The sequence below is a fragment of the Camelina sativa genome, chromosome 20, assembly GCF_000633955.1.
Source record: "Camelina sativa cultivar DH55 chromosome 20, Cs, whole genome shotgun sequence".
NCBI classification, from domain to species: Eukaryota; Viridiplantae; Streptophyta; class Magnoliopsida; order Brassicales; family Brassicaceae; genus Camelina; species Camelina sativa.
In genome coordinates this window covers 18888500-18905005 of record NC_025704.1, presented here as the reverse complement: position 1 = coordinate 18905005, position 16506 = coordinate 18888500, and the positions used below count along the sequence as shown (strand labels likewise).

Here is a 16506-nt window from a genome sequence, read left to right as displayed (position 1 = left end):
GTAATAAGGAAGCTTTTATGCAATATTCTAGTAACTCACCCTTATATTAATGACAAATTTTAAATATGTAATAATACCAAGATGGATATATTGTTTACATGTTCTAACATGTTGCAAAATTACATATATCTCTATAAAAATGTATATGATCACATCAGTCTCTAAAACTTAAATTAGCATAATGTATGATGAAAAAAAATATGATAAGAGAGAGGAAGAGAGTGTGTTACCAACGTTAAATTAAAAGTATTGACATAAATCTATATACTTATTTAAGCAACCCTTTAAACAAATAACCCTACTCCATGTAAAATATTACACAAAATGCCACTGTATTTTAATATAAAATATAATAACAGAATCTTAATATTAATTTGTTGTAAACTGAAAATGATTATCCAAAAAAATAATAATTATTAATTTATTAGATTACAAAAAATCATTAATAAAATAATTTCGAAATTATTTAATAAATTAATAATAAAATTATTTCAAAATTATGTAATAAAATAATTAAACAGATTCTATTTATTGTTTCAGAAATCTTAGGAAACAATAACAAACTATTTAGAAAATTATAAAACTTAAATTTATTTATAAAACTAAGATTAAATATTTACATATCTAAATCATTTAATAATAACAAATATATATTAAAATTAGGATACAACATTGTTTATATTTTTAAAATATATCTATATACTTATTTAAGCTATGTTGTTAAAAATTTAACCAGTTCTGATGTGACATATTACGAAAATGCTATTATATTTTAATTATTCTAATAACTAACAAAAGAAAAGTTTAGATTTGTTTACAAAATAATAAAACTCTATTTATTGTTTCATAAATCTTAGGAAATAATAACAAACTATTTAATTGGCTAAAACTTAATTGTTTATACACAATATTCACTATATAAACAATACTAAGTGTATAATATTGATAATATACATAACCTAATTGTAATTTTCACCTATAAAATTAATATACAACATGTTATACCAATAACTTCAATTTGTAAATTTGGTATATTAAGATCTCTAAACACGATCACATCAATTTGTAATACCAAATCACGGGTCAATACATGTTTGATTTTTTTGGCTTTACCGAATGTATAATTAACGAATTTGATATTGCACCAAACCAAAATAGTAGTACCAACTACGGGTTATCAGAGTATGACCTTAAGTAAATTAAATATATGATTTTATGAAATGTATAAAATTAATAATTTTTCTACAATTTTTTTGTAACAAACAAATCCAAATTTACATAAATATTTCCTCACGCTAGTAACATTATTCTACAGAATATTAACGTGTATTTATGAGTCGGGTAATAAAACGGGTAATGAGATGCTCAAAAATTAAATTAATATCCGATACTCGATCATTATTCATGGATAATATAATTATTATACCCTTCACTCGACCCTAAAGCTGCATGTACCTTCTTCCGGGACAGATTCAAACCGAAAAATGGGTCCAATACGGGTATCGGTAATAGTTTCCAGGCCTACATATTAGTTGTTTAATATGAATCAAAATTCACCATATAATACTATATTATATAACATGTAAATGAATGATACAACATAAACATAATATTAACAAATAACAAAATAAAAAAAAAATTTCCGCGCTACCAGCGCGGGTTATTATTATCTAGTTTGCCTTTATTTATAAGGAGAAGAAGTGTGTCCAACACTTTTAGCTAAAAAAGCTTAACAAAATATTTGATATCACCATTCAATATCTTAAATGTTTGTCAAAATCTATTTATGGTTTTTTCCAAATTCAAAAAGAATTCTTTGTAGATATACATGATTGCTGTAATTAATGATTAATTACGTTAATATTATCAGATTTCTCTGTTTTTTAGGTAATTTAAATTGATAAAGATAATAGAAAGTCCCGGAATATCTTTTCATATTTTTTATTCTCATTAATCTTTTCATTTTCTATAAATTGATGATAAATGTTTTCATATAATTATAGTGTTTTCGTTTTGTATAGCTATATAAATTTAAAAATTATTTTTCATATTTTACGAAATATTTAATTAATTTCAACTAATTAGCATCTCTCATCAATTTAAGTTATCATTTTAAAAGAGATTTAATGTCATGTTTTAATTTGTAATCGTGTTTTTTAAAAAATTGTATAAATCTATAACTTTAATTAATATTTGTTAAAGATTGAGATCTCTTATACTTAATCATTAATATAGTTTCATAAAATATTTGAATTTATTATTTATACTGAATATAATTTCATAAAATATAGGAATGTATTATTTATAGTTAATATAGCTTCCTAAAATACTGGAATAATTTGAATCAAATTTAACACATGACTAACTGGTTTTAGAAAACTATAAATGTTTAATATTTAATTTGAAAGCTTAATATTTTCGAAATTAATTATTTATGGGTTATAACCATATCCAAAATTAGATCTCAAATCTAAGTGTCCATCGTTATAACCAATTATGAAAAAAGTTAATTATTTATTTCTTTAAAAACTGTTACCATTAGTTTAGGAAAAAAAATTTCTTTTTTTTCAATTATGTATGTAAGTGGGTCTGTTTGGCAACATGAATATATATTATGTTTTTTTCTTTTTTTTTAGCTCTCCCCAATTAATAGTATAGATAACATTTGCAGACTATGCATCATGCATGCTGATGTTGTACCATAAGTTCATCCGATGATTATTTTGATTGCGGTAAGTTTATGGCTAATATTAATTGAATTATATAAAATATAAAGTGTCTTTTCTGAATGGAATCATCCAAGAAGAAGTGTATGTGTCCCAGCCAAAGGGGTTTGAAGATCAAAATTCCCTTACCACATCTACAAGCTCAAGAATGCTCTCTATGGTCTGAAACAAGCACCTCGTACTTGATGTGAACGTTTCACTCTATTCTTGGTTGACAATAGGTTTAAAAGATAAAGTGTTGACAAGACATTATTTATCTATAAAGAAGGTACAATTAGGCATGTCAATTAGGGCCAAAGCCCGTGGGCTGGCCCGGCCCGGCCCTGAAAAACATCGGGCTCGGGCTTAAATATATGTGTCCAGAAAAATTCGGATCATTCGGGCTCAGCCCGTTTGGGCTATAGGGTTAAGCCCGAACGGGCTCAGACCAGCCCGAAAAGCCCTTAAACAAATATATTTGCACATTTTCATTACCATTTTTGTTTGATTGCAATATTTGATTAACAATTTATTGTAAATAAAGTTTTAAACTCTAATCCTAGTTTTCATATTTACTAAATAACCATACCTAATACTTTAAATTTTTTATAAATGATATTTTATATGAATTATATATTGGTTTATTTGGTTAAAGTATCAAAATTTTATTTTGTTTTAAACATTTTCTATTAAATTAAGTTAGTTGTAGTTAATATAGATGAGTTATTAAATTTTTGATTGATTTGTTTTATAGTACACCTTCAAACACTGCTTTTTAAGGCTTATAAGTTTGAATTTTTGATCGGTATGATAAGCCCGAAAAACCCAAAAAGCCCTATAGCCCTGTTAGGGCCGAGCTCGGGTTTGAAATATAGGCTCGGAAATATTTTGGGCCGCGCCGGGCCGGGATCAAACATATGCGGGCTTTACGGGTTTTGGGCCGGGCCGGGCCAGGCCAGCCCGATTGACACCCCTAGGTACAAACATCTTCATAGTTTATTTTTAATTTTTCTACTATATCAAAAACTTCAAGTGTTCTCTTTAATTGATTCTATAAAATTATTAGTTATAATGATAAAATCTTATTTCTAAACATTTTTTTTTTAAAATAACAAATTAAGAAAGTATTTTTATTAATTAATACTTTGTTTCATCAATAGTATCATTTTGACATTTTTTTAATACAAAAAATAGTGTTATTTATGTTTTCAATGTAGTTTTTAAGACAAAACTCTCTTATTGTTATGAAATAAGTGTGATTATCCATCACTACATGTATCTTCCATCTTAATGACACATATCCCTTTGCTTGGTGTAACACTTGTTCACCACTTGTCCTTCATATTTGTACACTTGTCTTTGTTACCTTGTGTAGTGCATGAGTCATCATAATCTTATCACTAGTATATATAGAGGTTATGTATATGAGAAAAATGAGAGAGATGTAGATATAATAAGAAGAAGAGAAGAGAAATCTTATTATCTCTCTAAGTTTTTTATCTAGTTTCCCTCTAACTTCTCTCTAAAGTCCATACACTCATTCTCTAGATCTCTTCTCTTTTGATCCTTCTCATAATAATCATCTTATTACCTCCAAGCTTATGATATAGTTCACAACACTTATCATATTATTTGAGCTTATTAGTTAGAAACAGAAAACAATTATTGTATTTGTAAAGGGTAAAATAGAAATTTAGGTAATTTATACCATAACACACTTTTACTTTGAAACTTACCATTTGAAGGATTCCCTTATTTATCCGCTTATCTCATAGTATGTTTATCCCTTTCCAGTCGTCGTAGGTATGGTATTTTTTGCTTTTTAGGCTGAGAGATGTATATATATCTGTGAGTAATTGTATGCCACACCTTTTTCTTCAGGCTTTTGACTCAGATGAAACGCAAAAGGATTGGTGCCTGATTCATCTGTCTGTGAGAAAAAAGAGTGGTGATCACTCAACTGAGGACGTGGAAGGGAAAAAATCCTTGTGCTCTCTGTGGGAAATTAGGAGGCAATTTCAGTATTGTTGGGACCCAACAACACAATCCTCTGTAACCCCAAAAGCTAAATGACAGCTCAAAGCAAAGCAAAGCAACCAATGAGTAAGTCTTCCTGTTACTGATTTAAAGGCCCTCCCATTTCTGCAGCTAGCTAGCTGACAAAACTAAATGAATCATCCCTTCTTTTCTTAAATTCTTTTGGTCAGACATTATTATTATGATCATTACCTTTAAATTATGTCTTAGTTTTTTACTTTTGCTAAACCGGTGGATAACAGAAAGGGACTCACTGCTTCTTCAGACAGAATCATCTAGGAACGCCAAAGCGTCCGCACATAAATTTTAATTCATTAGTTACAAAATAATAGTAACATCTTTATTTGATTTACTCTAATTTATATATTTAATTTCATATTTTGGTTTTGACTATTGGCGGTATAGTAAACTTAACGAAGTACTAACTGTAGTGGTCGTCTTTAGAGTAACATTTCTAATATCTATACTAGTATTTTTGCAGCAGTTTTTGCTCAAAAATACTAATAAGGAAAGTTTTTGCAATTAATACTACTAATGCAATTAATTTTGTCCCTCTAGCAATTTTATATGGACCTCTTAGTATTTTATGGGCCTCTTAATAATTTATAATTTAAGGGTCTCCATTTATTTAGGTTGTAGACAAAACGATGTCCAAAATTTCATAGGACCTGCAAAAATATACTCTTTTGCTAATAATCTAGACATTTCCGGAAAATGAATTTGTAGACAAAATTTCTGGAAAATTACATTGAAATAACTATGACATTAATCATATTCTCAATTGCCAAAATGATTCTGAATACAAATGAGTAGACCCTTGATTTATCAGGCATTCAAACTTTAAAAACTTTTATTTGGTTTATTCCGGTTCTTTATTTTAAAGATTTTTAAAAAGTTTAAATATGAAAAATATTTAAAACTTTTTAAAAGTTAAATATGATAAATATTATACCGTAGATACACAATAAATATTAAAAATTAAGATGATATAGTGTGAGTTAAAATATCTCCAGACGGAGTTATATAGCGGGACAGGTTATATCGATATTTATATAAATTAAAAAATATCAGTAATTCGGTGTTACACGGGTAAAACATCATTTCATTATTTTTTTTTATTTTTTTTTTTGTTAAAAGGCATTCGATTAAAAACTTAGGAAAAACAAAAGAAAGTTTTACAGGGCCACAACCCAGTTAAATATAAAAGATGTGAAAGCCCAAATAGGTAGAAACTAAACCGAGTGTTTGAAACCTAGTTAGAAGAGAACCACAACTTGAACCAGTAGTTGTAATTGAACCAAGAAAACGGTTGAGCTCACCAACCACCCAAACCAGCTTCAATTATTGTCACCCCGAGATTCATCAGTGAAGAGGTTGAAATTTCAGATCGCAGATAGAAATTAGGGTTTTGCACTTAGGTCGACCTCCTCGCAGAGTTAGAGAACCAGTGATGAAAAAGATCAAGAGAGAGCGTCGGGTTCGTGTCACGCAAGCTAGAGGCTCTGTTTCTGATGGTAGTATCAATCTGGCGTAGTAGGAGGTCAGAGGATTTGTAGCTGCTTCGATGTAGCCGATGATTTCTCTCCGTCCATAGCGTGTAGATCGTTGCTTGCCAGGCTAGAAGGAGGAGATTTTTTAAGACCCGAGGTCCCCTGAATGACCCAAGACTCTGAAGAGTAACGGAACAAGATCTAGAAGGGGTGTATAAGCATCGATCCGCAACATTACACCACACCAACCAAGAGAACGAACAGTCAAAGAAGAGATGGTCCCTGCTCTCTGGTTCGGTAGCGCATAGCAGGCAGCAGGAATCAACCTGCAGTCCCCAACTCAACATTCGATCACGGGTTGGGCATCTATTTAAGACAAACAACCAAGCGAGGAACTTATGCTTTGGGATTCCTCCAGAGATCCACACAATACTATGCCAAGATACAATCGGTAACTTCTCCCTTAGAGCTGAACAGATATTTCCTGTTGTATGAGAGTCTTTTGAGTGATCATCGATCCACCAGTAGTAAGAGTCAGCTTGTTGCAGTAAGGTAATAGTTGAAATCTCAATATGCACATTAACCATTTTATCTGATCTTGCAGCAGGTAACCTCCAAGCCCCCCGTCTCCACAAATCAGCTAGTCTAGCTCCACGAGGGATGCCTATTTGATGAAGTCCAACATCAGAAAGATAAGTTTCCATTCTTCCCAGTTTACTCCAGTGGTCTGTCCAAAATTGACAACTAGTTCCATCTCCCACTTTTAGCCTAATCCATGGATAAACTGCATCTCTAATCCTTAGAAACTTGTTTGTTATCCAAGAGTTTTTGCTATTAGGTTTAAGAGTCCCGAATTTGCTGATGTTATCCGACAATACTGCAGATCTAAACCAAGCAACCCAGACCGAACCTGACTTGAAGAAGAGAAGCCAAATGAGCTTCGCCATACACGCTTTGTTCCAGGTAAATAAGTCTCTAATTCCCAACCCTCCTTCTTTCTTCTCTGCTGTGACTATTGTCCATGCGACTCTTGCTGAATGGTGACCCTCTGTAGTGCCTTTCCAAAGGAAAGCACTCGACAGAGAGTTTAATAACCTAATACACTTTTTTGGCAGAACAAAACCGGAGCACCAGAAGTTAGAAATACCAGCAATGACCGAATTTAGCAGTTGAAGCCGGCCAGCAAAAGAGAGAGTCTTAGTGGTCCAAGCATTAAACCGGCTCTTCACCTTTTGTAGCAACGGGGCGCAATCCAATAAGGTGAGTTTTTTAGTGCAAAGTGGAAGGCCTAAGTATCTAATTGGTAATTGCCCGTGACTAATGCCAGTGATAGTATGGATGTGATCAATCTCAGATTGGGAGAGACCTGAAGTAAAGAAACTAGTCTTTGGCAGACTGATAGCTAGTCCAGAGACTGCTTCAAACTCGCGCAAGACCTGTAGAACATTTTGCACTGAAGAGGCAGATCCATCCGTAAAGATCAACAGATCATCAGCAAAACACAGGTGGGTTAGTTTCTGTTTTTCACACTTGTGATGATATTTGATCTTACCTTCTGCCGCTGCTTTGTCCAAACAGGCTGATAGACAGTTCATAGCAAGGACAAACAAATAGGGAGATAATGGATCCCCTTGCCGCAAGCCTCTGGAACCTTTGAAGTACCCGTGAACTGTTCCATTAAATCCAACAGAGAAAGATTGCGTGCAAATACAAGCTCTTAGCCATCTGAGGTATAATTCAGGAACTTCAATACCTCTTAGACAGCTAAATATAAACTCCCAACGAACAGTGTCAAACGCCTTTGCAATGTCTACCTTAATAGTAACTCGCTTTGCTCCATTCTCTTTGTGATATCCACTTACTAATTCAGCAGCTAATAGAGTGTTTTCTACTAACAGCCTTCCTTGGATAAACGCAGTTTGGTTTGGCTGTACAAGATCCGGGAGAGCAGGCTTCAGCCTCGCGACAAGCAACTTGGACACAACCTTGTACAGGGTGTTTAGACACGAGATGGGTCTGAAATCCGATATCAAAGAAGCACCAGGAGCTTTGGGGACTAGAGCAAGTATGGAAGCGTTGACCACTGTCAGTATCACTGTCACTGTTCATTATTTTGTTAACACTGTCAGTATCAAAGAATAGACATATGTAATTAAATTTAAATAAATTTTCTATAAAAAATAATTTTTATTGCGGTATTATATGGCTTATTTAACAATTATTATATAATTATAACATATTTAACAAACAAGTACAATTTATAGTTTTAATATTTTAATTATAAATAATTTTGCTCCGCGGTGTACCTCGGGTTCTAATCTAGTCTCACAGTATTTTAGTTAAATATATAGTATTGAATAAAATATGTTATTTTTGCTTTTAAAATTTTAATAAGATATTTACTACGCCATGTACAGAGCCCAAAATGTTTGATAAATTAAATGTAATTTTATATTTTTAAAATATTTTAATATTGAGTCAATATAGAAAATAAATTAAAGTGCATGAGAATTATATGAGTGGAAGTTGAAATGGAGTAAAAAATATCATTTTCACTAAAAAATCATCAAGGTCGGGGAAAAATCATATATTTTGAATATTCATAAGTATCAAATAATTTAACCGTAAAGTATAAATATGTTTTGTATAGTTGGTACAACAATATATTACCTCTCCTACGATGGAGAATTTAGTTTCTTAATCATCCAATTATATTAAATTATAAATGTCAAATCCTCTCAATTTTGAATTAATTTCTGATCAGACGAAGACTTTTAGCAAAAAAAGATCATAAATTGTAAAAAATTTGCCAAAAAAAAAGATGTAACCCACACTGTTTAGTAGTGGAAGTTTAATAATTTTATGTGGCTAATTATTTTTATATTAATTTCAAATGATCAAAATAATTATTTAAAGAAAACAAATATTATGATTGATCATAATTATTATTTATGATTTTTTAGTAAAATATTTTTGTAGCTGTTTTTTAAAATTAAGATTAAAATTATGTGTAAGGATATTGGATTTCTAGTTATTCAAATACCATATTTTATAATCTAATATTATTGTTATGAAAAACTGTTAATGATACTATTGACGAAAATAGGTTCTTTTATTCGAATTGATTAAAATATGATTATTATAAAATTCAGAATTTGTGAGTTGATTATGAGCAAATGTATTCTGATTTTTGTTTTGTTGTATAAATTCTATTAATTTGGAATAAGTTCAAAAAGCATTAACTTATGATTGGAAAAAACTATATTTTGATACTTTGTTTTCATTTTGATAATTTTTATTTAAAAATGAAAAAATCAGTCTCTATTTCATGATTTAAGCTTCTTCATTATTTTAAAATTTAAGCAACTAATCTCTATATAAGTAATGTGTTGAGAAATAAAATAAAAAACAATTAATATACACTAAAAACTTTCTTTCTCTCTCGACGAGGTCGCCCTAGCCGCCACAAAAAAAAAAACTTTCAGATCTTCGTTTGCCCTCTCCGGTGAGCGGCGCTCTTCGCCGTAGCCGTGAGAGGGTCCATGTAGCTAACCTTTAAGTTTGTGCTTGTCTTCTTTTCGGCCTTAGCTAACTCCGGTGTCTCGATCGTGAAATCGGTTTGCTGCGGTTGTTGACGGCTCTTCATATCAAGGTTTGATAATCCAGCTTTCTTCTCAGAGAGTGTGGATCTCCCTTTCCCAGCGGTGGCAGAGGATGGAAGATTCGTCTTCGTCAGATCCAGCGTGAGCTAGTGTTTCGTTGTTTGATCTTCTCCATTCTGTTGCTTGGTTTTTGTCTTCAGTCTGGTGAACTTTTGTTCTGATCGTTTTTCTTCTCCGAGTTGCTAGAGGATTAGTAGTTTAGTATGGTGTGCAGAGTTTTCTGACCTTCGATTGGGGAATCTATCCCTTGCTAAGTAGAGGTTTCGTTTTGTTTGATTATGATGGTAGTCTCCAAAGTTTATCGAGTTATCTTCTTCTTGCTATTGATCAGTGTGGTGATAGCTGTTTTGAGTATTGTCGTTCTCGTTGAGATTGGTGCTGTTTGAGAAGTTATGCCTCACTCCTTGTACTTGCTTTCGAGATCTGTTGAGATCTGTTTGCGTTTGAAAGGATTTAGTTTGACGTTCATTGGCATACCAATGTCGTCGTCGCACCGGGAAGCGAGTTGCTTGCCGGTTTATGAAGCCTTGAGAGATCGCCTCTCACCATGATAGGAGGTGGTAGATGTTACTTCGGTTTGGCCTTGGGCATCCTTGGTAAATCTCACTCGCCGGTGCTTCAGAAGAAGAGGTGCTTTGTTTTTCTTTGTTCTACTTTCTCTCTTTAGGCTTTATTGCCGGTTGCTTCTGTTTTTAGTTTAAGGTATTGTTTCCTTTTGTTTTTGGTTGTAAAATCTCTGTTTAGTAGTTCCATCTTTAGACTCTGGGGACATAAATGTCGTCTGCCGGCTTAAAGACTCCGGGGATATCAATGTCGTCCGCCGGTTTTAGTGTTGTATTTCACCTTTGGTTTCACAACAAGTTGATTAATAATAATTCCAGTCGACAAAAAAGAAAAAAAAAATTTGGTGTTATTTTTTTGTTGCATAGTTGAAATTTTTTCTGTTGGACAATTTTACTCTTTATAAATGGTTTTATTTATTTTTTTTGTTTTGAAAAATATATTTATTCAATGGTATTTTTTGTAATATGTCATATGATAGTAGGGTTAAACTTGTAATAATAATGCTTAAATAAACTTTTATAAATTAATAATTTATAGAGATTTTATTTTATACTCCCTCCGTTTCATAATATAGGATGTTTAGAGAAGTATTTTTGTTTAATAATATAGGATATTTCCAACTTTCGATGCAACTTTTAGATTAAATTAATATTTTCTATTATACAGACTTATTTATGATTGGTTAAACTTTTTAAAAGTAATTATTTTTTAATATGCGTGTTTTCACTAAAACATCATATATTTTGAAACGGAAGGAGTATGATTTAGCTTCTAAAAAAGCACTAATAAGTTGGTGACATTTATATGGTATTATTCATCGACAAAAAAAAAATTAAACTGTAAAGATATTAACAAAATTAACAAAGGAACAAAAAAATGTAAGGAAATAATTTTATGAGTAAACCCTATGTTCTTCTTTGCCGAGAAGTGTCGCCTGCAACAACGGAAAGAAACTATGGAGAGTGGCAGCTGGTCGGAGCTCTCTATGGATATCTTGAGATCTGTTTTCGAACGTTTGAGTTTTGTGGATTTCCACCGCGCTAAGATGGTGTGTGCGAATTGGTATTTATGCTCGAAACAAACTTTGCACCGGCAAAGGGGATCTTCATGGCTGATGATGCTGTTTGAAGAAAGCGATTGTGTGCTTTACAACCCGGACGAAGATAGAGTTTACAAGAGAAAGAGAGACTTTTCAGGGATTCGATTCCTGGCAAACTCAGGTAACTGGTTCCTGGCGCTAGATTCTGGATCCAATCTCTGTATCGTACATGTGTTTAGCGGCGGGGAGAGGAATAGGATCAATCTTCCCCCTCTAGACTCAATTAATAAGGGTGGCCACTTTACTCTTAAGCGGATAGGAGATGGGGAATTCAAGGAGAGATTAGCTAGTGGTGGCTTAGGTTACTCCAATAAGAGTGTGGTTGATCTGAGAGGTCTTTTGTGGGTAGACGAGAAGAAAGAGGAATACACTGTCGCATGGTTTTTTGATACAGGTTCCCCATATATAGCCTTTTGCAAGAAGGGGCAAGATCATTACCGTACCATTCCAACACGGATCGATGTTCCCAGAGAGTTTCGAGGCTTATCTGATATGGTACTCCGGGGTGATACTCTTTACGTCTACACAACTCGCCGATTCATTCGAATCCTGGATTTTTCTGTACCAGAAGGTTTCAAGGATGTTGTGCCCGACAGTTACATATTACTACCATTTTATCCAGCGAGTGATGATGAAAACACATATGATGATGGAGCAATCTCTAGTCATAACATTGCTGTCACAACCTCGGGAGAGGTTTTGTTGGTCGAGAGCATCGCTTATAATAAGGCAACCTCTGAAATACCTACTAGGATCTTCCGCCTCTACAAGACGGATCCTAATCCAGATCCGGATGAGCTTATACACAAACTGAACCTGTCTGTCGAGGTAGATTCTTTAGGCCATGAGGCCCGCCTTCTGGATTTAGGTTTCACTGTGCCTGCTGACCCTACCCTCGGTATCCAACCAAACTCCATCTACTTCACCCGTCATGACCGTCTTCGTAACTGTAAACTGAAACCTTCATGCCCAGACATCTTCCCCTGCATCTGTGTATTCAATCTTGACACAAAGAAGCTAACACAATTCCCCAGCCTCTCCAACTTGAACCCCAAGGATGCTCGATGGTTTCTCCCGTCTTAATCTTACAGACATGAGAGGGTTAATTCCCTGTTTGATCTATCTTGCAACAAAGAAGACACTTGAGCGATTTCCCATGGTTTCTCCCTTTTGCTTCTCTCTGCCTTGGTTTCTCCTCTTGGGTCTTGATTTGTTTCTTCCTCTATTTGGAGATTTGCAGATCCCGTTTATATATCTTTTTTCATTTATATTCGTTTCTCTTACATGACACCTCTAAAATAAGTTAAATTAACAATAAGCAAGTTATGTATGATTTGTGGTCCTATTGATCTACATGGATTAATACACAAATCGTCAACAAGCAAGAATAAGAAGAAATAAACCAGTAGAAGAATTTATCAGGATGATTGCGAATGTGAATACTGTCCAATTCAAATGAATGCTGTCCAAGACTCCAAAACCAGCTGCAATGCCGCCTTAATCTGATGATGAGATCTTAGTGCGCATTAGATAACCACTCTGCTCGTTTACTATAACCTTGTCTTTGTTCCTACACATTTCATTTAATCAAAGAATATGGCACAAAGTTAAGTAGAGAATGAATGAAACATTACCAAGTTCTTCTTCTTTCTGCTCTTGTGTACCTGAGGTATGCACCATAGGCACTGAGTTCTGATATAGCTTGACTTTTATGGTAAACACCTTCTCGCACCATGAACGTGTTTAACACCTCTGCATCAGGATATAAGCAGCGTTTCCATCAATTCCTTCTTTCTGCAGTCTCAGAAGATTTTCCCTCACATCATCTCCATAGATGTTGTTTCCTGGAAGAATCCAAGAAGATACGCTTAAGAATATGACCAAGAGAAATTGGGGAGTTAGGGGGACTTGTTCTGTAACATCCTCAATTCCATAATATGTAGGTGGGCCAAAATTTGTTACTAAGTTATGGCCCATTAATGATCCATGTGAATTAAACACAAAAGACAAGGGTTTATGATTGGTGTAAGTGCTCTTGTATGTGTCTACGAACATACGCTGTCCCCATTTTAGATCAAAGAAAGGAAGCTCGAACAAAGCAAATCTCATCAGAGTTAAGTATTGAGTCGGTGTTGTAGTTGTCACCCCGTGATGGAGCCATCGTCGAGTCCACCATTGTTGTTGTCGTGAGTTACGTGGAGAAGAAGCATTACTAAGACGTTCACCACCGTTGGTCACTACTGTTGGTTAGTTAGCCACTGTGCGTTACCGAAGATGTCAGCCGCTGTCATCGGAGCAGCCATAGCCGTCGTCCAGATTGTTAAGAGTAAGGAAACCCAAGATTTATTTCGTAACTTGCGCATAAAGTTTATGACGTTGTCTCACGATCTGTTGCTTGCTTTTGATGTATGTTGTTGAGCCATGGGGAAGCAGCCACCATGTTCTTAAACCGTCATGTTGAGCCGTCAATGAGATCCGCCGAGAAATGTTGCCAAGAGAGGTAAACAGCGAAGCTTAGTCTCGTGCGTGTTGTGTAACTTGTGTTGTTGATTTATTGAACCAACATTTATCCAGCCTAAACCAACGATCATGTAGTTGATATTTTGAACCGAAGTTGGAATCGTGAGTTGGTTTGTGACGTTAAGTGGGTAACGTGGTGTTTATTATATTTGGTTGGTTTAATCTCTTAACCGGAAGAATTTAATCTGTTATAATTAATAGGGTGACCGAGAGCTGAGATTGTTCTTAAACCAAATGTTGTGATCGTGAGGATTAAACTGTGGTATATTAAATTATTAGATTTTGATCTAATTAATTTAAATAAAGGAAATACCATAAGCATAAGTGATGAGACTTTGCTTTGGGATGAACTAATGGACTAATATTATGGATATGGTCTTTGATCGGCTATTATAACCCATTGCAGAGACTGTTGTTGAAGCAGATTTCTGTTGTTGGTAGTCTAAACCAAGGATTCTATTTGTGTGGCTAAGGTGAGTACTAGTTGATGTCTTCTACATATTTAGATGTGTTTGGATAGTTACTTAGTTTAAGGTTAAGCTAAGTATACATATATGTTACATAGTATATAAATAACGTATATTTGGATGAGTATATATCTTATTTATATGTATATAAATATATATTTATTATAATATATAAGAACTAGAATAAATATGACAATAAAAAATAAATGTGTGTTGGTTAATATTGATGTGGTTGCATGAATGCATGTTATGTTGTCGTAAAATAAGTGTTTTTATGCGAGGAGATAAGGTGCCAAAGCATATATATGCGGGTGAGCCGCAGAGAGTCCTGCAAGGAGAGGTCCTTGTAGTTGTCTGGTGGTCTACGGGTGCGGAATGCAGGTAGATCAGGATGGCTGACGAGCCGACATGTGTGCAATGCTAGGAACAAGTGCAAGAGGCGCTTGGGGTCCCTAAGCATGAGCACGAGTGATTGATGCTAGGACGAAGTGCAAGAGGCATGGAGGTTCCGTAAGCATTTTGCATGAAGAAGTGCGAAAGCATGAGGGATCTGATAATGCACGAGGATAGTGTGTGTTGACACGTTGTATCCGACCCATCTTTAGGGCGGTTATGGGACGTAGTTCCATTTGTGTGATGTGTGCGTATGTTTGTGTGTCAAAGGATTTATGACACAATGATTGCTGCTTGTCTTGGATTTAGACTTTGTGATTGTCTAAGCGTATTTGGATGTAGAGACTTCGAGAGCCCTAAGGCTTTCCCTCACTTTGCTCATCCCTCTATCTTTTGCAGGTTGGTTAAGCCAAAAGTATCCATTGTGTTGTTCGCTGGTGGTTTTGCATTTAAAAAGCGTTTTGGGCCGGGCCAATGAGTCAACCTGTTGACCAGTTCCGGGTATCGAGTTCGGGTGTTACAATTTTGGTATCAGAGCCCAAGGTTATGTCAAACAGGTTCTGACCCGAGAGGCAGTCCTGAGGGAGATTGAATTTCACGGCCGTGTAGGCTTAGAAGCTGAAGTGATAAGTTGACTTGGAGAAGTTAACGTTGATGGAAAAAAATGCTAATAAGGTCTGTAGCTTTTCTTGGAGTCGTATGTAACAACTAGAAGTTGGTAAGGAGTTTGCTAGTATGGTTAAACCAATTACTCAACCCACATGGAAGGACGTGATATTCGAGTAGACGAAGGTGTGGGATACTAGCTTCTAAAAGTCAAATGGAAATTTGACGAATATCTAAGTTAATATCTTTGAATGAGATTTATCAAGATTGGCCACAAAGTTTAAAGATGAGGTATTGTATAAAGATCACCAGTCGAGATTATTCTAGTGTTTGGATAGCACAACAGGGAATTGCAGCGGAGGAAGTGGAAAAGAGCAGTGTGGGAGGACACCACACATTAATGTAGATTATTGACTTCTACATATTATTATTGTGTGTAATGACATTGGAGATGATTAAAAAAAAAAAAGAATGTGTCATGACATTGGAGATAGGTTGTTTATAATTGGAAGTTGTCTTAATCCAAATGGGAAAGGGCATGGTGAAAATGGAGATTGTTGGTTGACTGCTACGGACGACTAGCAGTAAGGAGGTAACTTGAGTAGGTGTACAGCTGGATGAGTCAAAACGAAAAATATTGAGGAGTAAAAAGAAAAAAACAAGATAAATAATTCCTATATTGTGGGTTTTGTTAGAAAATGGATGTTGTTTCGGAGGGAAAAAAAAATTGTTTGAAGAAATAAGATAAGATGAAGTGTTAACAAATCATTAATTTTATTATGTGGTAACGGAACCCACTTCACTAAGGACTATAAGTTAACATTATTTTGATTTGATGTTCGACTAATGCAGAATGGACATTCTGTGGCAAATGAAGATTACGTGGGAGGTAACAATATAAAATAAAATAAAAAAGAGCATGGAAGTATGAAACCTAAAACGGAACGGGAATCCTAAGAGAGT

The 16506-nt window shown here is 34.1% G+C and overlaps 2 protein-coding genes across 2 annotated transcripts in view; one reads left to right on the top strand and one right to left on the bottom strand.

Annotated features, from left to right (window-relative positions):
• On the top strand, positions 11275–12902 carry LOC104771223 (F-box protein At5g25290-like). The gene has a single exon (XM_010495721.2). It carries the CDS (start codon positions 11366–11368, stop codon positions 12638–12640), a length of 1275 nt encoding a protein of 424 aa, XP_010494023.1. The 5' UTR covers positions 11275–11365; the 3' UTR covers positions 12641–12902.
• Positions 13052–16506, bottom strand: part of LOC104771222 (glutathione synthetase, chloroplastic) — a 45296-nt gene continuing 41841 nt past the window's right edge. The window contains exons 11-12 of the transcript XR_002036902.1: positions 13222–13401; positions 13052–13127 (exon numbers count right to left, since the gene is read on the bottom strand). The gene's annotated coding sequence lies outside the window, so the exon portion shown is untranslated. The remainder of the gene's footprint in view (positions 13128–13221; positions 13402–16506) is intronic.